The following is a 23,391-nucleotide window of genomic DNA, read 5'->3' as shown; positions in this document are numbered from 1 at the left end:
GTGGGTCGCAGAGGGCAGACTACGAAAGGCAGGCTGGGAGTTTCGAGCTGATAAAGGCAACGCCTAAGCGGTCCAATCAAAGGACTTGCAAGCAGGACAAGGGAGAAGGAGTTACCGCATGACCTGTTTCTATGCACGCGAGCTCGAAGGTACAGTGTCGCAAAACATCTTTCGACGTTGGAGAGCCTGCTATCTTCTCCCTTGAGTTCTCCTCTCAATCCACCCCGCTATGCGGTCCACGGCAAGCAATAGTTGCCGGATCGTGATCGGACGCCATTCTGGGTGATGGGCTGGAGGCAGTACAAGCGGTTAGGCTGATCCTTTGCTTGTTGATCCAACTGAGTGAGAAATAGGTCTGACGTATCGGACGAGACTTATTGTACCGGTATTGCTTGAACTGGCAGCTTGGTTCCAGAGGAACGCATTTGCGCAGATTCTCTATTGCTAACAAGCTATCTCATGCCGCACGAATGGTCTGCATCAACGGTGTCACTGCCCACTGTTGTGCATATCATGACCGTCAATGCTATCACCGGAGTCCTTGGCATGCATGATCCCTTTTCAAGTTTTCAAGCATTGCACGACCGCTGTCACAGCAGCTTGCTCAGACGTTACACCTGCATTGAAGCGTGATTGTTGAGTGAAGTAAGCCTTCATAGGTCTGCCTAATTGTGGTCATGCCAACGCGCAAGCAAGCTGCCTCGCCGATGCTCATCCGCTCTGGCACTTTGAATTGCAAGTCCCCCTGGCGATGACATATTGCGAAAAGGCGCCTCCCTCGGGACGTATTATGTTGCAACTGTACCGGCCATGCGGCCCCTCTCTTCCACTGCTTCTTCCTTTGTGGCTTCACTGTTTCAACAATGCTGTCGTAGTTACAGCCAATGACGGCTCCCGCGCGTGGCTCAAAGTCGGCTGCATGACCAACGACTACGAGATACTGTCTACAAAGACAATATGGACATGCCCCATAAATCGGCCACCGGCAGTGGTAGAACGATCCACCATGCACAGAATCTAACAGGCAAAACAGTGGTCTCCCTGCCTGTGTCATCGCCATCATGGCTATCTGAATTGTTTCCCCAGGTCGGGGTGTCTGTCGGCTTAGCGTTTTCCCCAGCCGGTAGGGGTTTTGCCCGGAAAGATCGCAACGGGAAGTTCGATTGTGTCTGCAGCAGCGTGATTTGAATCTGCCAAGGGTAAAAAAGTCAGTCACCGATTCACAGCAGCGATCAACATCCTTGACGATAGATAAGAATTAGGACTAGGATTCAGAGAAAAGGAGATAAGAAGGACAATAAAAAACGTGTCAAAATTGGCTACCTAGTCTAATATATCAGCTAAGAGATTATGTGATTGGCATCTCTTATCTCAATAAATCAATTGTTGATAACAGAAGAACCAGTGAGGGGAAGAAAATGAAGATCACATTGAGGGGTAGCTAAAGCGGTCCACTGAGGCAGAACTTGCTATTACTTTGTTGGATAGACCCAGACTCTTACGATACTTGAAAGAAATAAGTGGTTGCATAATTCTATTTGAACGATTGATCCAGAATGGCATAGCCCAAAGGGATTCCAATTCCAATTCCAAAAAGTCTACCTGTTGATATATCATATTGGCTACGATTTTATCTCTATCTTAGTATCTGTTGTTGTTGCTGAAATAGCTAATAACAACCGGACTTCTCTCATGTATATCATCCAGCATAAGCAACAGTACCTCGGTAGGTACTGCCTGACGTAGCAAGACCACCCCGCCTCTCCCCACTGTGTCGAGCCATGGAACACATTCCACCGTCCCATATATCGCCCCCCTCCTCTCCCGGGCGGGGAACCTCCAACTACAACTCCAACTCCACAACCCACCATGCCTCCCCTACGAACAAAAGTCTTCATCAACGTCGACCTTGGCGAAGGCTACGGGAACTTCAAATGCGGTCCGGACGATGAATTGATCCCCCTCATCGACCAGGCCAACATAGCCTGCGGGTTCCAGTACGTCCCTCCCACCCCAAGCCCAATCCACAACCATACAATTCTGACACACCAACCCATCTCTAGTGCTGGCGACCCCCTCATCATGATGGAAACCGTCGCCCTCTGCAAAAAACACGGCATTACCATCGGCGCACACCCCGGCCTGCCCGACGTCCAAGGCTTCGGACGACGAGAGATGAAGCTCACCCCCGAAGAACACACCGCCAACATCATCTACCAAGTCGGGGCGCTTCAAGCCTTCCTAGATCGCGAGAACGTCCCGTTACACCACGTCAAGCCGCATGGCGTGCTATATGGCATGATGTGTCGAGACTTGGAGGTCGCACGGGCTGTCATGAAGGGGATTCCTGCGGGGGTGCCGGTCGTGGGTCTGGGGGGCACGTATATGGAGCAGGCAGCGCAGGAACTAGGGGTTCCGTTTTGGGCGGAGTTGTTTGGGGATGTGAAGTATCGGGCGGATGGGACGTTGGTGATTGATCGGAAGAAGAAACCGTGGAGGATTGAGGATGTCAAGGCTCATGTGCGTCAGCAGGTGGAGGAGTCTTCGGTCACCGCGGTTGATGGGACTGTGGTGCCGATGGGGGTGAAGGAATATCCCGTGACGATTTGTTGCCATTCGGATTCGCCGGGGTGTTTGGAGATTGTGAGGGCCACGAGGGAGGTGGTGGATGAGTTTAATAAGGCGAATGGGTTTGTTTGAAGGAGTAGATGTTGGGTTGTATGGGTATCTACTAGATCGGGCTATAGAGTATTATCACTTGACAGAGTAGAATACTATCAAATGAGCCCTTTTCAGTGAGACTTTGGATACATAGAGCTACCAAGGTACGCAGTCATGGTATCTCCTGCCAAACCCCACGTATAGCCTTCAGTAAACCTAAGCGTAGATACCCTCAATCCTCTTTTATTCTGTAATGCCAGGTACATTCTTCATCTTTGGCACCCCGTGGGCATTCACAGCACCAGGCCCCTCAACCGACCCCCTCTAACATCGTTCCATTATGATTTTCCTCACCCCCCTTCCCGAATCAGCCCATCTCACAACATCCCACAGCCACCGCCACAGAATACAACCACGCAATGAACCCGTAAATCTGTAAACCCCATGCACATACCCACACCCAAGCCCAAGGCAAACACAGCCCCGCATCGCACGGAAGAGACCTCGTCCGTGATACCAGATACCCGAGACACAGAGCCCATCAAAAGTACGCACCCCTCTTTTATTTTATCATTTTTTTTCCTAGGCGTCCGTGGCCCTTGTCTAGACGGGTGAGAGGGGAGCTGCAGTTTACCTTGAGTTGCGTAATGGGTGGATGGTGGGACGGGATGTCTATGGCACGGCTGAGATTCGACGGTATTCGCATGAGTTGGGTGAGGGGTGGGTGAATATTCTGCTGGTAGAGGGTGAGGTGGTCGTATGATGTACAACCCAGGCTGTAGGAGTAGAACTGGAGTACTTGTTGGATCTCAGTTATAAGTTTCTCAAGGACTAGAGTCCCACTTATTACATCGAGAGAGATGGCTTCGTGATGAAGCCTTATCCACCAAAGAATAGAACACTGTTTTGTAAGGAGATCAGTGTCACATCAACAACAGTATGGTAGAGCATTTCATTGGGCCCGGACCTATTCCAAGGGTTGCAAACCCCATTCCCCATCTACAATGCGCTTCCCATAGAACTTCACAATAAGACCAACTGCGACCGGTCCGATGATGGTGTTGAGTAGAATGGCCCAGACGCCCGTGATGAATCCGCCCTCGGTCACGTAGGACGTCTCGTTGTACCCAATCTCAATGATCAGAAGACCAATCTCGCCGCGCGCCACCATTGCAGACCCCAGAAGCAGCGCGGAAAGCCAGCGGGATGTACTGCCGACCTGCTGCTGATTAGCATCACAACTTTCGCACTCTATTTCATCGCTCGCTTCGTTTGTCGTCTTCTGTTGCTTTGTTGTATGTTTCTTGACTGGCAAGGCAGCCCACAAGGGTATCCATATTCCGACGATAAACTGGCATGCACTGTTAGTTGATAGAAACAGAGCCGCTCACAGGCAAACCGCTGACCTTCCCAAAAACCATGAGTAGGCTGTACACAATGCCACGCCATAACCACTTTCCGGTCCATAGCTGCACAAACGGAATCGCAAACCCGACACTCGCGAAGAACAGAGGCTCCATCAGGTACTTCTGAACATCCTTGAGGTAGCGCTCAAATGTGTGAACAAATGTGGGGCTTTTGTGTGCTTCGCTCTCGCCCTCTTCGCGGCTGAGCACGACAAAGGGTCCATCAGGGTGCTTGCTTGGGATGTATGAAAGAAAGGTACCCGCGAGAAAGGCACCGAAAAGCACCGAGGTTCCAGTATATGCCGCGATTGTGAGGAAAGCACATAAGACCAGAACCATCAGGAAGATGTTCGAGAGGTGGTCATAGCGTGCAAAACGATCTTCAATATACCGCCGAAACACCGGAGCAAAGATGTATTTGGTAACCACAGGAGTGACTAGAGCCATGCCTATTGAGGCAACGATGGGACGACCAATCAGCCAGCCAAGATTGGCATTATTACCCCCTCCAAGTCCACCAAGGTTGTGGATGACACTGGTGGTGAACAAACAATTAGCTTCTGGAGCAAGGAGTAGCTGATGCTAAGCAAACCTGGACATAACCAGCCCGACGACATCATCAATCACTGCGGCGCTGACGAGTACCGCGCCGACGCGGGTTTGTGCAAGATCGACGGTTTTCGACGCAGAAGAAATGACAGCAAATGTGGTCCCTGAGAGGTCAGCCTATCGTTCCTCCCAGCGTTTCCAGATGACCCTTGATATGTACCCAATGAAGTAGCCGAAAGTGCCGCGCCGATGATGAAGGTTTCCACAGGCCCTGCCGGAGAATAAGCCTCAGATATCAAGTTAAAAGTCTCGCTCCTACCATATCCGAATCCGAGGTGCAGGAGAAGATAAGACGTGCCGATCGGAAAACCAACTCCTGTGGCAGCAGCGAACATACTGAGGACAAAGTTATCCTTGAGAAGGTCGAGGCGTGCGCGCAAACCTCCTAGAAGGACATTCTCAGCCATCACCCAAGCTATTGTATGGATAGTCACCTTCGAAAATTATCAGGATTAGGCCGATATATCCTAGCGCGAGAAAGGTCTCTTGCCAATCCAAGGCGAGGATATCGGCCAGTGGTCTTCCGTAGACGATACCCACGGCAATCTGGCCTACGATGCCGGCGCGCAGGATCTTTGCGGAGATCCATTCTGCTAAGGAAACAATATAGAAAAAGGAGACGATGGTAAGTATATCAACAACTGTAGTCAGTCAGTAATGGAAGACAACGGTGACAGGCGAGAGGAGACATACTCCCCGGCTCATGATAAGCCAAAAATCCACCAGCCATGTTGAAAATGTCACATTGAGAAAGCCAAAGAGGTGGCTGCACTCATGTTGAATCATATGCGTATTAAGAGCCATACTCAACTCTGGTTCATCACGTCATGGCTGAACCATTGGACAGTGATCAACCTGAACCGAGAGACATACTGAGGCGATATTCTCGGTACCAGAAGCTACCGAGCGGGTACATTTTCCTGTCTGGGCCTTTCCACAGCTGGAAAAGTAGCACTGCTGGCAAGAGGGGCATGTGACGAGCTGCTAGGGAACAGCAATCCAAGAAGCCTGTCCCGCCACCTTTCCGCCTCGCTGGCCTTGGCGGGCCTTGAGGTATGTAAACTCAATCGTGCTTCAGCATACTACCTTGGATTCCACATAGCTTATTTCTCTTTCTGTCCTTCTGAACCCGAAGACGCCATTCTCAGCAAACCCAATAAGACCGTTCTTGATTAAAAGCGGCACTGAGCGGAAGAGATGTGTGTAGTTCTAAACAGAACAAACACTATTGTATAGAGAAATCTCCAGAATTCAATTCAATTCATAAAGAAATAGTTCTTTCAACATTTGCACAGCGGGGCTGAAAAGATGCCTGCATGTCTTAGATTATCGATAGCCAAGCTGCGACGAACCACTGAATAGTCTTTCGCCCTTGCATATAGCTAATAAATCTAATGTCGAGTTCCAAAATCTGACCTATCTGCAGACGAATGGGAATACAAGCATCAGACCAGTGGAAACACTGGAAAAAGGACCGGAGATGTTTTCCTTCAATCTCAATGTGCCAGGCTCCACTTTGCCTTGCCATCGACAGAAACATTGCATTCCGCATACATATTGTTTTCTAGCGTGAAAATATCAGAAAAATCTTTCTCACTAAATAAACAATGAGATCGACTCTTCATCTTTCTTTGCGAGAGCATTTCTTGCTCCTAGAAGTCAGAGTTACAATCAATCTCATAGAACAACCGCCGGAAACAAAACTACTATGTTCATATGCGATATACGTCCTTCCCACCTATTAATATGACGTGCTTCAAACCTCTCCCGCTACTAAACCTGACCGGGAACTGGGTGATGGTCATTATCCTCTCCATTCCTCTTTCATTAACAACCTCTCTAACCAGATGATCGTTACAGGAAAAAAGTTTATCGACGGACCTCGACCCATTAATGAAGCTGGTAGGAGTTACAAATATTCCCATACCCTATCTACACAGTGAACGCTCACCCAGGGAAACATTCACAGCAACGCATAAACTGGCTTCTTCGACAAGCTGTCCGACATGTCTCCATCACATTCACATTCACCGAATACGCCAGCATTGCGGCAGATGGCTCGCTGCTAGCATTGCACCTGGACGTTGTACACACAGCAACGGGTGGGTTTAAAGGTACAACCGAGAAACGGACGCTGGACTGGAACCCTCATGTCCATCGTGATTATGTTTTCGGGACCCTTAGTGTTCGGAGTCGACTTGTTGGGGGAGTGAAGGATGAAGATGGCCATGTTCGACCTGCGCTGGAGCTGGATACACGGGATCTAGTTGATAGGGTGTATGACTTCCTAAGGGGGAGAGTTTCTGTCACGGGTGAGCCTGAGGAAGGGTTCTTGGTGGAAGAGACGCTTCGGGAGTATGCTTGGTTGCATACCGTGTCTCGCAGTGAAGAAGTGGGATGGACGATGGAACAGGTCAGTGGGAAATGAGGGGATCTAACATTCTGAGATGATGATTGACAAGGATTCGCAGGTATGGGGTTTTGAAATGATCGGCGGTGAACGCTACCATACGCGACGAGTTGTGGTTCTCGGCAAGGCTGGAGATTATGCTCTAGCCCGTCTGGTGTATAGATCACAAGGCGAAGTTGGCCAATCATAGTCCCAAGTACTAATTTCGGGGTGGGAAGCTATATATCATCTTGAGCAGCTTTGGATGTTATGCAAACCTGGCTGTCCTCGTTAGATCCCCAAAAGGGCCATCGCAAAATAGTAAAGAATCTCCAATATACAAAAGAGACTCGACCACCAAGAGGTTGAAGTCTCTCGCTTAGCCGATTATTAAAGGCATATCTTTATGTCAAATATAATATGTCACAACATTTGTGGCCTTCATCAGTCGACCGACCAATCGTAAAGCATTTCATACTACTACATTCGAAATCGTGTCGTATCCATCTTATCCCGACCCACCAGTAGTGCAAGTAACGTGGCAAGGCCCGAGAGTGCTACTACCAGCACAAACACATCTCTTAATCCAAGAACATAAGTCGTGAGAAAGCCTCGGCTTGACTCCAAGTCCATGTCCTGTCCAGTCAAAAGGCCCCCCGCGAGTATCTGGCTCGCACTCACGTCAGCCATGGATGACATGGTTAATTTCCGCTTGATCGTGTCGAGAAAAATGGCCTGTCCTGCTTGCATGAAGACCGAGGCCCCGAGACACTTGAAGAACAAGGTCATGGATGTCATAGTCGACATGTCTGATGCTTCCACAGTAGCTTGATTCATGATGATCGGGACCTGTAATGAAGCTCCAATTCCAATCCCGGCCAGAACTTGATAAGGAATCCAGAGTCTCGGCGGCGTTGCGAGATCGAGTGTGTAAAGCAATCCGCCTCCCACACTGATGAGTATCCCGCCGACCATCAAGAATGGTAGTGGGTAGCCAGTAATCCCCAGACCGATGGCTCCAATCACCGCAGTAGCACCGGCTGATGCAATCAGCGGTAGGGTTCGTATTCCGGAGTCGGCAGCGGAGTCACCCTTTACTGCCTGAAAGTAGATAGGCATGTAGTAAAGAAGCAGGAAAAACGCGCCCCCCACCAGGAAAGTAAAGGCGAGGTTGACGGCCACACTCCTTTTCCAAAGTAATCGACGGGGGATCATTGCCCGACTATCCCAGAAGATTTCATTCGTAATGAACAGTCCCATGAGGAGACAAAATCCAACGAGACACCCAATCACATTCCTGCTATTCCAGGAATTGCTAACCCCCCATTGAAGGCCGAGAAGAAAACAGAGTAATGCGCCTGTCAATGTGATCATGCCCATGAGGTCAAGTTGAAAGATAATTTCTTTCCATGACGCCTTCATCGGTGCAGTCCCGGACGGTGTCCGGAAAAAGCAGAGGATAATAATTGAGGTAGCTCCTCCAATTGGGAGATTCACCCAAAAGCACCACCTCCAGGAAATCTTCGTAGTAAAGACCCCACCAACCACGGGACCGGCAACACTGGCGAGCAAGAAAGCCAACCCAGTGATGCCAACCAGAACAGGACGTCTCCTTGGTGGGGCGCAGACGCCGATGATGGTATAGATCCCCGATCCAATCCCGGACGCCCCTACCCCTGCAATTGCTCTACCGATGATAAGGGTGACTGATCTGTGAGCGAGTGCACAGAGCAGAGATCCCAGCTCGAATGTAAGTAGGCTGACGAGGTAGGTCCATTTTATATTGAAAAAGCCGTATAGTTTCCCCCACGGGGCCTGCGTTACGGCACTACCGAGAAGGAATGCAGAGCCATACCATCCAACATCAGCGGTGGAGCGGAACTCGTCAGTGATCTGAGGAATCGCGGTGGAGATGATGGTCGTGTCCAACGAAACAAGGAGCATGGCCACGGAGAGGCACAGCATAATCACATGCAGCAACACGCCATCCATATATTTCTCAGTTGACGAAGGAGCCAGATCGTCGTCTGCCTGGATGGGATCCTTGCTCTCATTCCACAGACCGTCACTTTCACATTGCGACGTCGCTGTGGTGGGTGGGCTTGGTGTCTTGTTGGCCATAGTGGGACATGGAGATATCTGGTGGTTTTGTTCTGAGGGTGCAAAGTTTGAGTGCCGCACGATGGACATGACGAAGGCAAGAAAGGGTATGAAAGGATATCGGAAGTAGGATGGTATTTAGCGCCTTGAACATTGCCGTGGCGCATCAGTAGATCGGCTGGAAGAATATGTGCCACGATATCTATGTTCTGAGTGAGATTCTTCCGCCGGGGGAATGAAGGAGCCAGGTAAGAACTTGATACCAGTGGCCGAAACGAAAGATCCCCATCTCGTGCAAAGAAATGACTTTCCCCCGTGACCCACCCTTTATGATTCACGGTGGTAGATCGGGTACTGAAAGCCCTAGGGGGTCTACGGTGGTGTCCTTTGAGGAAAGCTGCCCGTCGGCAATGTATCGCATGGATCCTCGAACGTCAGGAACCCGAAGGAGATATCGGAGGGATCTTCCCCCCATTGCATGCTGCGCTCTTCGCCTTGACTCTGGAGGGATATGACCTCAAGTCCAGCCCTGTCAGACGAGGCATTGAAGCTCTCCAAAATACCTACGCCTGGAGAGACACGAACGGACTACGAATGCAAGGCTGCATCTCACCCATCTGGGACACCATCCTCATGACCATCGGTTTAATAGACTCCGGGTTACCAACTACAAGTCCCTACATTATACGATCATCCCAGTACCTCAAGGCCCGGCAACAGCTCGGTCCCGAAGGCGACTGGCGAGTATATAATCGTAATGTCCCCCCCGGAGGCTTCAGCTTCGAGTACTACAACTCGTGGTATCCCGATATCGACGACACCGCCGCCACAATCCTCGCTCTAGTGAAACAAGACCCGGGCCTAATGGACCTAAACCCCATACTCTCTGCGATTCACTGGATCCTGGGATTGCAGAACCGCGACGGCGGATGGGCGGCATTCGATTGCGAGAACAACTACCTCTTCCTGAATAAAATCCCCTTCAGTGACATGGACAGCTTCTGTGACCCCTCAACCGCCGATGTAACAGGCCGTGTGCTTGAAGCGTTCGGGCTGTTCACGAAGAGAGCCGTTCAACCATCCAAAAGCGGCAAAAGACCTATCCCCAAGGAGTTCATCAACAAAATAGCTTCAGCAACTGCGCGGGCAATCAATTTTCTCTCCACAGAGCAGGAGCCAAACGGATCATGGTACGGTCGCTGGGGATCGAACTACATTTACGGAACGAGTACAGTACTATGTGGGTTAGCATACCATCAACAATTCCATCTCGATGATTGGGACGATACATATCCAAGCATGAAGCAAAACAGGCACAACAACAACAACGTTGACATTCCCGCCGCCTTGAACTGGCTCATAAAAGCCCAAAATACCGATGGTGGTTGGGGCGAGCGTCTCGAAACATACTACAATTCTACTCTAGCTGCTAATGGACCATCCACACCATCCCAGACGGCCTGGGCCTTGATGGGCTTGTTGGCATATTTACCCCCGACCAATGCAGCGATCACTCGAGGCATTCAATATCTGACCCAAACGCAGGTTCGAGAGGGGCAGCTCGCCGGGTCGTGGAAAGAGGAGCATTATACTGGGACCGGCTTTCCTAACCATTTTTACCTTTGCTATACCCTTTACTCTCAGTACTTTCCTATGATGGCGTTGGGTCGGTATACCAGCCTCTCTGGGTACCGGCCCCTGGAAGATCTGGACGGTTTGGTGGGGGCTGGGGGCTTTGGGGCCCACGGTGTCTGAATAGGGTGCAGTACAGGGGTTGGTGGGCTTATCGTCGTGTACATAATCGGCTCGACATATCTACGAGTTGGAGTTTTGTACTATTGGAATTCATTGCATAATCTGGAGTCTTGCTCCCGCTGTCCCGGATCCCGCGGTGTCTCGAGGCCATGAAGATACAAAAGTCCTGCTCGTCAAATGGTTTCGTTCAGCCATAATATTATCATAACGTCATTTCCATCACTGGAGGAATATCCTCGATTTTGCACCCCCGAATGCCACAGGTTCAGAGACGCCAAATCAGCAGCCACGACGCCAATTCCCAGTGGATGTTATTACAACCTGCTCCTAAGCATCACACTTCCCGTATTCTCAAAGGTAGGCAAGGCCTTCTGAGGATCTTCTGCCGTCTTCACCCCGAATCGTTTCCCGAGAACGACCAATTGGGCTACCATTAGAGTATTCTTGAAGGAAAGTGTATCATGGTCTCGAAAGGCTCTCACGAAATCGTCCTGCACTCTATGCCAGTCCAAGAACCCGAGCGTTTCAACATTTGTCTCTGTAACTAATCGTTTCAAGATCTTATAGACTGGTCCCTTTCTCTTGTACTTGGTTGGGCCGACGTAAGGCTGCTTGGTTCGATTATAAACTTCCTCAGTGATAAAAGGCTTCATTGCTTCGCGGAGAATGTGTTTCTCACGGAAGGTCTTTTTCACCGGGTCGTATTTAATTTTCAGACTTGGCGGAATCTGGTTCACGTATTCCGTGAGATGATGGTCGAGGAAGGGTGGCCGCGACTCGATTTGATATACCATATCGATGTTGTCACCTAGGTATCGGAGAATGTAGTTGGCCAACATGCACTTGGCCCACTGGTACTGAGACGAATTAAGCGGATGCCATTTAGTTGCCATATTAGCAAGAACTTTATCGCGAAGACTTTCGGCAAAGGACATCTCTGGGCGATTATGACTGTATTTGTAGACCCATTGTTGGAAGGGTGGCTGGAAGACCGCGTCGAGTCTGGGAAACACAGAGCTTTTGTTTAGCTTTCGTGCAGCTTCCGCATCAGTGGACCTAGGAAGTGCTCCGAGAAAGCCGTTTGCAATTAGCTCATCGGCTACTTTCCGCATCTTCTTTGGTTCGGCCATAATGTCTGGAGATGAGGCCCATGCGTGGTCTGGCTCAAGGAGGTAACTCCACAAGAAGTCTGCATATCCTGAGAAGTGTTCGTCGGACCCTTCACCGGTGAGGATAACTCTTTTCCCTGCCGCATGAGCAGACTCCGCAAGAGCCAATCGCCCCATCCCATTTACATCAGGAATAGGTGTTTCTGTGTGCCATACTGTATCCTCCAGTCTTGAAGCAATAGTCTGTTCATCCAAGAGTACCGGATGAAAATCCACGCCTAGCCATTCTGCTGTGCGTCGTGCGATATCTGAAACTCGTTAGAGTCTCTCGGGATCACAGGAGTAATGATAGAGTCGGTACCTGACTCGTCCAAGCCACTGTCCTTTTCCAGCTGGACCGTGAAACAGCTCAAATTGGAGATTTTACCGCTGGCATCATTCCCTAGGCTCTGTCCTTGGCGGATAATATGTGCAGTCATGCCCGCAATGGCTGAGGAGTCTAGACCTCCACTCAAGAACACACCCACACTGACGTCAGCACGGAGTCGATGTTGCAACGACTCAAGTAATAGCTTTCGGACTCGAGCTACTGTCTCGGCTTCTGAGTGTGGGTATATGTGGTGCTATGTAAACCTAGATTAGCCCTGCCACGTCATCTGGTGCGGGTTGCTCACTTTATCGGGGTAGTTGAGATCCCAGTACGTTTTTACCTGAGCCGCTTTGAAGCCTTGGCTCATGAGATATTGACCAGGCCCGACCTGATGATATAGTCAGTTATCCTGTAGAGGTGAGAATGGTATCAATCCTGATACTCACTCTATGCACGCCTTTGAAGTACATCTGTGGCCCATAGGTCCAACCCTTCTCCCTGAGATTGACGACGTCCCATTCTGGTTTCCATCCAAAAGGCAGGAAACACTTCATTTCCGTTGCCACCAGTAATCTTCCACCCACGACCGTATAATAGAGAGACTTGATCCCATACCGATCTCTGGCAGCGATCAACAGCTGCCGCTTTGCATCCCAGAGTACTAGAGCAAACTCGCCCCTCAGATGCGAGAGGAATGACTCCCCGTAACGTTTGTAGAGAGCAATTACGATCTCACAATCGCTTTTACTTTTGAAGTCGTATTCATCGGCCAGCTCAGCCTTGATGCGTTCATAATCGTAAAGCTCGCCGTTCACGACCGCATGGATAGTGTCGTCACGGTCATGGAATGGTTGGTTTCCTGCGGGACTGAGATCGATGATTGAAAGTCGAACATGTCCAAGACCTCCCAAGCATGTCAGATCACCTGTGGAAGCTTTCCTGGGAATTTATAGGCCTAGAGCTTACCAACCCGATAGTCGGAACTGAACCATTGCCCCCGCGCGTCAGGACCTCGATGTTTAATCAAATCCAGACTGTCATTAATCTTACTCTTAAGGCCCTGAGCGCCCATCATCTCATCATGTTGGCAGCTAGGGCTCTCGCGGAGAGCAAGAAAAGCTGTGAGTCCACACATTTTTGGATTATGGTGGATGCTCTGGGTGACCTGGTCCAGCTGAAACCTGAGGTTGAGGGGGGGTTTGGAACTGATATATAAGTGAGAAGAGGTCAGCGTAAGGCTGGTCTGGAAGGTAAGGTAAGTGGCAACCAGACCGAAATGGGGCCTTTGTCTGGCGCACTATCAGTTGACTATGCGCATATAGCCCATTCGAACTCAAAATACCACTGGCTGATATCCGGCATAGATGCCCATGTGAAACCACAAGCGAATATTCGACGGCCCCATTACGCCTTCCTTATAGGTTGGTTCAATAGGTTCGGGGGTGTCCTCCTTGCAGGAAAGACCGAAGAGCAACCCAAAGCCCGGGGACTCCACCGGCAGCTGTCTCGCTTTCCATCTCAGCAACAAGCCCAAGGCCACCACGTCAGTGTTCCGGTCAATGCAGACAGAATTTGGTGATCCATGATCTGCAAAGTCAAATATGCAACTCACTCTACGAAGTATGTAGGACGAAGGAATTAGCGAAAATAAAGACTATGGAGGCCCAGCTTCTTGCAAAACCACTGGTGAGTCGGTACTTGCTCCTGCCAGACGCTCACCAGCCCAGCTGGCTCAACCGCGGTACACAAGAACCATATTCTACGCCTCTGATAATCTGGAAACCTCTTGGGGTCTTGGATCTTCATCTGGTTGTGATAAGAACAAGTTCCCCCACGGACGCCACCATGGGTTACAGACAAAGAAGGTGCCATGGCAGACAGTGCTCGGTCACCCGGCAGTCGCTGGCTCTGCCGGTATGGGAATGCCTACGCTGGAGATGCCTCACTTTGGCCAGAATGAACAAAGAAAGCTCATCACCGGACAGCATGCAAGTGACCAGGTAGAGTAGCGACAACCGGATTTACAGAGTATCTCATCGGTGATAGTGTTTTATTCCGACAGCTTTCCCCGAGCATTCCCAAAGGGTCTACCATCGAGTTGGACCATGTTTTGGGGATTGGGCCATGACCGGTTTCGAAAGCCACCCAGTAATCCGCCACTCACTACCGGGGCACCTCGTCTCAGGCATATTCCCCACTCCTCCGATCCAATCTCTAGCTTGCTGACGTTCGTGCCTTGTGTAACAGTATCCCGAGACACGCACACCGAAACGAAACATGTACAGATCTTCTCAGATGTTGCCACCATCGAGCCACCCCGGCGATACTTTTCGATAAAGATCCAATAAGCATTTTGATCATAATAGAGAAACGAGGCCGTCCAGCACTAGTAGATAACTCTGCAGTCGCAGCATGCTCTAGTGGCTCTCTAGGCGGAAACACGACTGTTATCTGTCGAGTGATTTGTCGGGTGACTCGGATCATCTTTAGTGTACAACCTAATCCCGCACAAGAAGGATCATCCGTCAATGAGCCCCATTAACCGAGCAGCGGCAGCTCAAGGTAGGGTGAGGCGGTGCAAGGGATAGTACTCCGTATCATGAGGATCATGATGGAGATCGCCATCAGACCCGACCGGAGAAGTATATCGAAGAGCCACCGGTATACCGACTGACTACACACCCCAAGCTCCTTGATTGATATGAACTCAGCAGGATTTATATTCCACCTGGTTACCATTGGCTGTGAAAATTCCGATGCCAATAGCCCCTTCTTGGCGGCGCCTTGTGCCTCACCGCCACAGTAACTGGAATTCAAGGACTGCCGTCCCTTACGTTTCTCTGCTCGATAAACTTGACGGGCCTCCTAGGCATTCAAGGATCTAGAGCTCGATGTGCTTGAATTCAATGTCCGACAGGTTTTTCGCGGGCGAGCATTGATACCCGATCAACATCTAATCCCGATCAGCCGGGCCCACCCCGCCTGTGGCTGTTATCTACACGACCTGTTCAGCATCTTCATATATCCAAGCTGGGCCATGCGGCATCATGGGCATTTGCTTCATATTCAGTACCACCACTTTCATCTACTTGTCGTGTCTCAGTCAAGGGTGACTGGCCGGACAGCTCAGAGAGGCGATTTGCAGGTATTACCGCGCAAGTAGCTTGTCATGAGCCTTGCGTGGACCTCGTAGGGTTGGCAGCTGCGTCATTTTTTCCTCGGGGCTAACAAATGCGCTTTATTCTTAGAATAAGAGTGGCTTGGTGGATCCGGACTTTCTTCAAGGTCATTTCTTCACGGAAGATAAGCCACGCCGCTCCTTGCATTGGCTTCTACGGGATTTCGGGTTTATTGAGGAAGGAACTCCGCTCAATAAGCAATTTCACTCAATCGCAAGGGTATTTGGGTGTAGTTTTGAAATTCCTTCAATCATCATTTCTCGAGAACATTGATGTTTTCTTGGTCTTTATGGCGCTGCCTAGGATTGACAACGTAGAACGAGATTGTGTGCTTATCATAGTATTTGTTGGACGGGATAAATAATGATTTGCATCGTACCAAGCGCCCTTGACTGACACTATTGCATTCTATGATGATCCACACTACCATCAATCGTTCTGGAGCCTTACTTATGTGTGGCCCCTCAATAGCATGCTCCACGCTTGCTCCCTTCTGTTCTCTGGAGTATTAAACCATTTAAGAAATTGTTATCAGAGGAAATAGAGAGTAAAACCAAAAGAAGAACCATTGTACCTGCTATACTCAAGATTTACAGCGCGAGAGATCCAATCTCCTAACCAAGCCTGCATGTGTAAGGAGACTTCACTCATATTGACAAGGACATAGTTGACTACTCTGTAGAAAACATACTATTTACCGTCCGGCGACCTTCCTGAGTCCCAGGGACTCCGCTTCCAGTCCGCAAAGGATATATCCAATTCGGAAGGTCATTACGACCATTCTCCTTGATCACAATAAGCCATTAGTCTCTCGTTGAAGAAAACAGAGAATAATACACTGTGTTGTAGTCGGGAAAAGCTTCCTTGGGATTTGTTGTGGGCTTGAATGCGTATTGATCGAGGCTAGGGAGTAGTTTCCATCTGTCTTGATTGGTCTCCGATGAATTGCTGGTTTTATGGCTCGGTTTGTGGGTGCGAAAGCAGGCAGAGTTAGCAATTCGGGCTCGTCAGTAGTGTTTGGGGCCAGATAAACGTAAATTAACCTGCTGGTTCAAAAGAGCTTGATGTGATGTTAGAGAGTGGTTTGGAGAGGGAGGAGCGGGGTTGTGGAAGGTGTTGATGGTTAAGGTTGATTGCTGGTAGATAGCTTGTAGCGCAATGGTCTTTTGAGCACACATGCCTTGGTGGTAATTCTCGATCTCCATGGCTCAAACAGGAGGATTCGTATCTAGAGTATCTACACGATCAGTCAAGCATTGGGGGGTGAGGAGCGAACAACATTGCCTATATCTAAGATTTTGTGGCATCCCGAGCACTTGAAAAGATGCGCCCAGTGCAACAAGAATCTTTGAAATATCCTGGCCCATCTGTTAACTAGTTCAGAGGCCCCAGGTGGGGATTGAGGGGTGCTGGTTATAAGCTAAAGATCATGAAGCATCGTGAGCTATCAGCTATAATAACTGTTAAGATTGATGAGAAAGATCCCTGGATATAGACTTACAGCCAATATGGCCACTTCTAGGGCATGAGGTAGAGTAGCGAATCTCATCGCCTGTTATTCTGTCATTTTTGACTGATGAAGAGCACTCAGAATAGATCCTGCTGGCAGTGAAGTAAGTACGTTTGCTGCCTTGTCAAACCTCACACATCCTAATTCGTGGAGCAAATTCAGATTTTCACACATTCACTGCAGTAGGATGAGCTTACCAACAGGTCTCTGCTTTTTTCCTTTCATCTCATTTGTCCAGCGACCAAACTGTCCGCCGAGCTTGCGCACAATATTAGTAACAACTCACCAAGATGCCGCGTAATTATGTCTCCTTGGATGATAAAGATGCGTTCCCCAATTTTGCTGATCTTCCCTGTGACTACACCTGTCCTCTCGCTCGCCGTGGTACAAACGGATGTCTCCTTGTTGAGATAATCAGCATTGAGCGATCCACGCGACTTGTGCTGCGAACCTATGACAGGGTCAAGTTTCCTGTCACTGTGGCTCTCTATACCGGAGATCGAGGCCGTACTCTCACCAATTGTCCAGAGCTGAAGCCCGGAAATACACTTCTTTTCTTGTTTCCCAGGCAGCATTTCTTCGTGGATGGATCGGTGGGCATCCGGCAGGAGGAATACCGGTCCATCAAGGTATGTACAGCTATGGATACACATCTATGATGTTTTTAATGAAGAGCTTGCTGACACACCGGTCTACAAGATTTTATCCATGTCTTTGACTGAGCTTTTTCAATTGAGCAAGGAGATGGCAACCTGGCCGGCGAATTTTGCTATGCATAACGAATGCCATGGCTGTGAGAAGAAGAACATCCCCTTGTTGAAGTGCGCCAGGTGCGGAGTGTTTGCATACTGTGGCAAGGTGAGGACTCGATATGCCCTTAGGGAGTGTCCACTACATTGACAGGTTACTGATCCTCTCTCTAAACAGGAATGCCAAAAAGCCGGATGGGAGGACAAAGGTCATAAGAAGACGTGCAAGGTTATTGCAGACAAGAACTTTCGAGCAATGATGAGATTGATGTCGTAAGCTTTTGCTGATGCCTCAATTGCACAGGTGTGACTAGCTTCAATGGTGGAGGACTAGTGTGATCCTAGTAACTGTGGCGATATGTACGGAGTAAGATGTGTTTCCCGCCGTTTCCGGGACTGAGAAGATAGGTTTGAATGATGGTACATAATGGAGTTAATCATTAGCTCATTTCTCTGCCTGGACAGAGTTTGATTGGGGTCTCTTGCACCATTCGAATGGATTTACCTCACACATACTCTCTTGGTAAGATAGGTAGCGGTTGGCGTTACACGCTAAGCCGGCCAGCGTCACCAGCCACCAGCTAGTGAGCCACCCACCATGCCAAGCACGGACAAGCGGGGGATGCCGCCCCCAGACCGAGGTTGGTGATCGCCCGACCGAGAAATGGTCCGTTCCCCAACACGTCGTCTCCATTCTCCCTTCTCTCTTCCCCTCTACGCCAGGGCAATATTCATCTGCATTGTCTTGCGTTCAAATGATGTTGCGTTCAGTTTCTCGTCGACTTCCTCGACGGATCTATCCTCTCACTTCGACTGCCGGCAGTCCATCTCGTGTCGCCCTGCGTTCGTTCACATGCGGTTATCCGCGGATGTCGGCATTCACGTTGCCTCCGGTCGAACCCCCCGTGTCGTCCGCTCTGCCAGGCGATTCCTACCAACTTTTGTCGACGGCTGAGAAGTCTGGCGCCGCCGAAGACGCCTTATACGAGCAACAGATTAAAGATGTTGAAGCATGGTGGAACTCACCCCGGTTCGAGGGTATCAAGCGCCCCTACTCAGCCGCAGATGTGGTCAGCAAACGGGGCTCTTTGCAACAGACCTACCCGAGCTCGTTGATGGCAAGGAAGCTATTCAACTTGCTGAACGAGAGAGCAGCTGAGGGAAAGCCGGTTCATACCAGTATGTCAATACATAGCACCTACATATTTCACTGTACAACTTGATTAATTGATTCACTCGCAGTGGGCGCCATTGACCCCGTCCAGATGACCCAGCAGGCAGCTAACCAGGAGGTCTTGTATATCTCCGGCTGGGCATGCTCCTCTCTGTTGACCACTACGAACGAAGTCTCTCCCGATTTTGGCGACTATCCCTACAACACCGTTCCGAACCAAGTCCAACGAATGTTCAAAGCACAGCAGTTGCACGACCGGAAACAATGGGATGCTAGACGGAAGTTGACTCCTGAGCAGCGCAAGGCCACACCATATGTTGACTACTTGCGTCCGATTGTTGCGGACGGAGATACTGGGTACGTTCCGCTCTCTTCAAAATAAGCGTCGATTGGCTGATGTTCGTAGACATGGAGGGCTGTCCGCCGTGCTGAAGCTAGCTAAGCTATTTGCCGAGAATGGCGCTGCTGCTGTTCACTTTGAAGACCAGCTTCATGGTGGAAAGAAATGCGGCCATCTCGCGGGCAAAGTCCTTGTTCCCATGGGAGACCACATCAACAGGCTTGTTGCAGCACGTTTCCAATGGGATTTGATGGGGACGGAGAACTTGGTCATCGCTCGTACGGACTCGGAGAGTGGACGTCTGATTAGCAGTGCCGTTGATGTGCGCGATCACGAGTTCATTCTCGGTGTTGCCGAGGATGTGGAGCCTCTCGCAGAGACCTTGCAGGCCATGGAACGGGAGGGGGCGGCTCCTTCGGAAATCGATGCATACGAGATGGAATGGGTCAAGAGACATAAGCTTGTCACTTTCGACGAGGGTATGGCCCTTCAGCAACCTGTAGTTTTCTTAGGCTAACCATATCCCAACAGCTGTCGACGCGCATCTTGAAGCGGAGGGCGCGTCTCAGTCCGCCCGGGATGCCTACAAACAACGTGTCAAAGAGAATCCCGACCTATCTTTCTCTCGTAGAAGAGCACTGGCCGAGGATTACTCTCAGACACCGGTGGTTTGGTCCTGTGACACCCCCCGTACCCGGGAAGGGTTCTATCATTACCGTGCCGGCTTTGCGGCGGCCACTAAGCGAGCAAAGGAATTTGCACCCTATGCGGACCTCCTCTGGGTCGAGACGGGCGATCCGGATGTTGCTAAGGCTGCGACGCTGGCGGGTGAGGTGCGCAGTGCGCATCCTGGCAAGAAGTTGGTTTACAACCTGAGTCCGTCTTTCAATTGGATGGGCCAGGGTTTCGATGAAGCTTCTCTCAAGTCTTTCATCTGGGACTTGGCACAGCACGGGTACGTGAAGACTCACTAGACATGGAATTGATGACAGCTAACTAGCTTAGATTTGTTCTCCAATTGATCTCCCTCGCTGGTTTGCACACCAACGCAACCATCACGACGGAACTCTCGCGCGCTTTCAAGGACGAAGGTATGCTGGCCTACGTCCGGATGGTCCAGGCGCGGGAAAAGGAACTGGGCGTGGAGGTTCTCACCCATCAGAAATGGAGTGGCGCGCCCTACATGGATGGCATTCTTGGGGCCATCCAAAGCGGTAGCAGCAGTAGCAAGAGTATGGGTGAGGGGAACACCGAGAAGGGTGAGTCTCCAGAGTTCCATTACACGGATACAGCGTGCTAATCGTTTCGGTAGGGTTCTAAGCCGCGGAGTATAATTCCGATGTAAATAACCGACTTCGATACTGGTATTGAATGTAGCGACGTAGACTGTTGTTCTATACTGAAATGTTATTTACACTAGCATATTCAAGCGCACGCGCAAGGATCGCCTTTGTTTGTATACCACGACCCGGTAGTAGGGCAGAGACTGTAGGTACCATGTGAGGAGGATCTACGACGATATTTACTCGTTACTGCATGTATTGGCTTAAACCTTGGCCCAGACTGTATGGTACAGGACGACAGCTCCTGTCCGCAAACTGATCAATCGATCATACGTCATGTCCCCACTCCAGTATCCCTGCCGGATCCCGTTCAGATCGGTACCAGATCGTATCCGCCGGCATCCAGCGGATGGAGTCTGGTCTGTTTATCTACATAGTAGGCTCTATGATCGCGTGCGTTGGATACATGGCCAGCTGGAGGCCACTGCATCATCCATAGCATACTACAGATAGGTAATAGTAGGACAACTGTAGCTTAACCTACCTTACGACGCGTATCTTTCTAGATCCCGAGGGGATGCCCTGAACTGCTTTGCAGCCACTCTTGGTTTAAGTCCGCCGCCAATAAATTTGGTGGGGCGTTGATGAAGATGCAGCCCTATGGGAGCCGGCTGATCTAACTAGTCGGTAGCCCAATTGAGGTCATGAAGATCGCGTCCAGGCTGTCATAGACGGGAGAACGGGTGGTCAAATCTTCGCGTGCTTGGCGACTTGGAGCAAAGTGCCAGTAACAACACAGACCATTACCGCAATTCTGTTTTCCATCCCAAGCCGTTCATGGCAATGGAACCTTAGTTTGGAACTCGTCAGTCACCAATCAGCCTCGCGTCCGAGGTGCAGGGGGGATGTTATGCTGTCTAGACCAGACTTAGTGGCATGCGCAGCCCGTCATGATCGCCATTTGATCCTTTGCCGGCACGTTGAAGCGAAAGCCCATGGATACTCTTGTAACTTTTGGATAAGTGGACCAGGGACTACCGAAAGGTCCCTGAACCGCCCAAGTCAGCATAAAATACAGGGTCCTCGCAAAGTACTGCACAAGGCGGTATCAGCCCCCGTATCTACTGGAACACCAGTAATATGGGTATAGGACCAGAAATGTACTTTGTACCAGAACACCCGATACCTCGATGTATTTACGAAAGGCAGTGGTTTGGAACTCCCTCTTCTGCTGGCTGCTCCTCCGGCTCTCTCTTTCTCCGTTCTCTCACCATCCCCATCCTAAATCCACCAAGCCAAGAACCACTGCGGCCTTGTTCAGCTCGGCTAAAATGGAACCTAGACTGAACAGAAAGCCTAGTTCGTTTGCCTGTTCCTATCCCTACTCACCATCCTGATCTGCTCACCCGTCAAGATGGATCGCCTCCCGGACGAGATTCTCCTTCTTATCGTCGACAATATCTACCTGCACAGAGACAAATACCAGCTTCTGTTGGTCTGTCGCCGCTGGCGTTCGCTCCTTTTCAAATCAGTCAACCAGAATGTTTGGATCAAAGGAAACCGCATTCGTCCACTTGTTTTGGCAATCCAGGGCAATCCTGCTCTAGGATCTGCCATCAAAGACCTAAGGCTGCATTGGTGGTCCTCATACACAAGGAAGAAGGAGGATCACGATATCACTTCTGTCCTACCACTTGTGGCACAAATTAGCCAAGCCCCGGGCGAAACCAAGGAATGGGGAGATGCATTGAAAGAAGGCAATCAAGACGCATGGCTTGGACTACTGCTGTTATCTCTGGAGAACCTTGTCAGTTTAGACATGCATTATACCCGGAGACCAAATTTTCTCCGCCGAGTCATCTCACGCGCCGCAATGCGTGAGAAACCATTGGACACGAAGCCAGTATTGCAGCGACTGGAGGAACTTCATGTCGATGCTAGCGATGACAATAAGGCCTACTTTCCAAATATCGACTTTCTACCTTTTGTCTATCTTCCGTCTATGCGGACCCTATCCTTGGACTCGGTGATCGAATCCGCATATACGGAACTAGATCATCAGGCTTTTACAGCGTCCAGGGGCACCTCTTCAACTATGTCATTGTCATTCCGTGGACACTCTAACGGCAGCAAGGGCATGGCGGAGTTTATCACATCCTGCGCGAACCTTGAGCGATTCAAATACCGGCACTCGAATCAGGCGATTTGGGCGGAACAATCTATCAGCTTCCGACCAAGAGCGTTTTACTCAGCGCTTTGCTCACAGAAGCACAGCTTACAGGTACTTCACTTGGATGACAGGGAAGAGCTCACCGGAATGGAAATTGATGAAGAGGGCCCTAACGAACCCCCTCACAACTGGCTCGGATCTTTTGCGGATTTCACTAAGCTGTGGGATCTCCAGGTTTCGGTGGCCAACCTTTTCAATTTCCACATGAGTGATCGGGTGCCTAGAGTTTCGTCGCTCAAGGAGATCCTGCCGCGCAGTCTCAAAAGACTACACTTGGGAAGATTCCAAAACTCTCAGTTGGAACTGGTGCTTTCCAATCTGCTAGAACTGGTGGCCTGTCGAAGGAGAGGTTTCCGCACTTTGGGCAGCTGGAAATACAGTCAAGGTTTATGCGTCTCATCGAGCAGGACTCAGGACCTCCGTTGACCATCAAACAAGCACTCACGCCTCTTATAGATGCTTGTGAGGATGCTGGAATCCAGATAAACATTATCCTCTGGTGATCATGGAGATTGAAATACAATATT

At 50.1% G+C, this 23,391-nt stretch overlaps 9 protein-coding genes across 9 annotated transcripts; 6 read left to right on the top strand and 3 right to left on the bottom strand.

Annotated features, from left to right (window-relative positions):
• Positions 1-1,624: 1,624 nt before the first annotated feature.
• On the top strand, positions 1,625-2,800 carry BO80DRAFT_428708 (LamB/YcsF). Its single transcript, XM_025720308.1, has 2 exons — positions 1,625-1,997; positions 2,064-2,800. The coding sequence occupies exons 1-2, from the start codon at positions 1,870-1,872 to the stop codon at positions 2,698-2,700; spliced, it is 765 nt and encodes a 254-aa protein (XP_025571210.1). The 5' UTR covers positions 1,625-1,869; the 3' UTR covers positions 2,701-2,800.
• A 619-nt stretch (positions 2,801-3,419) lies between these two features.
• BO80DRAFT_214257 (cation:proton antiporter) lies at positions 3,420-5,607 on the bottom strand. Its single transcript, XM_025714336.1, has 8 exons — positions 5,370-5,607; positions 5,111-5,317; positions 4,936-5,061; positions 4,837-4,887; positions 4,660-4,780; positions 4,068-4,602; positions 3,629-4,012; positions 3,420-3,562 (listed from the first exon to the last, which is right to left on the bottom strand). Exons 1-7 carry the CDS (start codon positions 5,404-5,406, stop codon positions 3,629-3,631), a joined length of 1,461 nt encoding a protein of 486 aa, XP_025571209.1. The 5' UTR covers positions 5,407-5,607; the 3' UTR covers positions 3,420-3,562.
• An 815-nt stretch (positions 5,608-6,422) lies between these two features.
• On the top strand, positions 6,423-7,276 carry BO80DRAFT_365362 (uncharacterized protein; the record flags this gene model as incomplete). Its single annotated transcript, XM_025716195.1, has 4 exons — positions 6,423-6,476; positions 6,537-6,578; positions 6,646-7,089; positions 7,148-7,276. The coding sequence occupies 4 exons, from the start codon at positions 6,423-6,425 to the stop codon at positions 7,274-7,276; spliced, it is 669 nt and encodes a 222-aa protein (XP_025571208.1).
• Positions 7,277-7,545: 269 nt separating this feature from the next.
• Positions 7,546-9,186, bottom strand: gliA (MFS-type gliotoxin efflux transporter gliA; the record flags this gene model as incomplete). Its single annotated transcript, XM_025722298.1, has 1 exon — positions 7,546-9,186. One exon carries the CDS (start codon positions 9,184-9,186, stop codon positions 7,546-7,548), a length of 1,641 nt encoding a protein of 546 aa, XP_025571207.1.
• A 312-nt stretch (positions 9,187-9,498) lies between these two features.
• BO80DRAFT_365424 (terpenoid cyclases/Protein prenyltransferase) lies at positions 9,499-10,920 on the top strand (the record flags this gene model as incomplete). The annotated part of the gene is made up of 2 exons (XM_025716198.1): positions 9,499-10,549; positions 10,592-10,920. Coding segments are annotated over 2 exons (1,380 nt in total), but the record flags the coding sequence as incomplete, so codon positions are not given.
• A 95-nt stretch (positions 10,921-11,015) lies between these two features.
• Positions 11,016-13,748, bottom strand: BO80DRAFT_496692 (asparagine synthetase B family protein). The gene is made up of 5 exons (XM_025724036.1): positions 13,366-13,748; positions 12,846-13,303; positions 12,704-12,787; positions 12,391-12,652; positions 11,016-12,337 (listed from the first exon to the last, which is right to left on the bottom strand). Exons 1-5 carry the CDS (start codon positions 13,532-13,534, stop codon positions 11,235-11,237), a joined length of 2,076 nt encoding a protein of 691 aa, XP_025571205.1. The 5' UTR covers positions 13,535-13,748; the 3' UTR covers positions 11,016-11,234.
• A 3,627-nt stretch (positions 13,749-17,375) lies between these two features.
• On the top strand, positions 17,376-17,988 carry BO80DRAFT_483538 (uncharacterized protein; the record flags this gene model as incomplete). Its single annotated transcript, XM_025723437.1, has 2 exons — positions 17,376-17,717; positions 17,788-17,988. Coding segments are annotated over 2 exons (543 nt in total), but the record flags the coding sequence as incomplete, so codon positions are not given.
• A 537-nt stretch (positions 17,989-18,525) lies between these two features.
• Positions 18,526-20,801, top strand: BO80DRAFT_415868 (methylisocitrate lyase ICL2). Its single transcript, XM_025718155.1, has 6 exons — positions 18,526-19,016; positions 19,080-19,368; positions 19,418-19,830; positions 19,883-20,306; positions 20,357-20,610; positions 20,664-20,801. The coding sequence occupies exons 1-6, from the start codon at positions 18,593-18,595 to the stop codon at positions 20,669-20,671; spliced, it is 1,812 nt and encodes a 603-aa protein (XP_025571203.1). The 5' UTR covers positions 18,526-18,592; the 3' UTR covers positions 20,672-20,801.
• Positions 20,802-22,048: 1,247 nt separating this feature from the next.
• On the top strand, positions 22,049-23,367 carry BO80DRAFT_458617 (F-box protein; the record flags this gene model as incomplete). The annotated part of the gene is made up of 2 exons (XM_025722297.1): positions 22,049-23,170; positions 23,209-23,367. 2 exons carry the CDS (start codon positions 22,049-22,051, stop codon positions 23,365-23,367), a joined length of 1,281 nt encoding a protein of 426 aa, XP_025571202.1.
• Positions 23,368-23,391: the final 24 nt, after the last annotated feature.

The sequence above is a fragment of the Aspergillus ibericus genome, assembly GCF_003184845.1.
Source record: "Aspergillus ibericus CBS 121593 unplaced genomic scaffold BO80scaffold_51, whole genome shotgun sequence".
Lineage (NCBI taxonomy): Eukaryota > Fungi > Ascomycota > Eurotiomycetes > Eurotiales > Aspergillaceae > Aspergillus > Aspergillus ibericus.
This window is presented reverse-complemented; position numbering and strand designations above follow the sequence as displayed.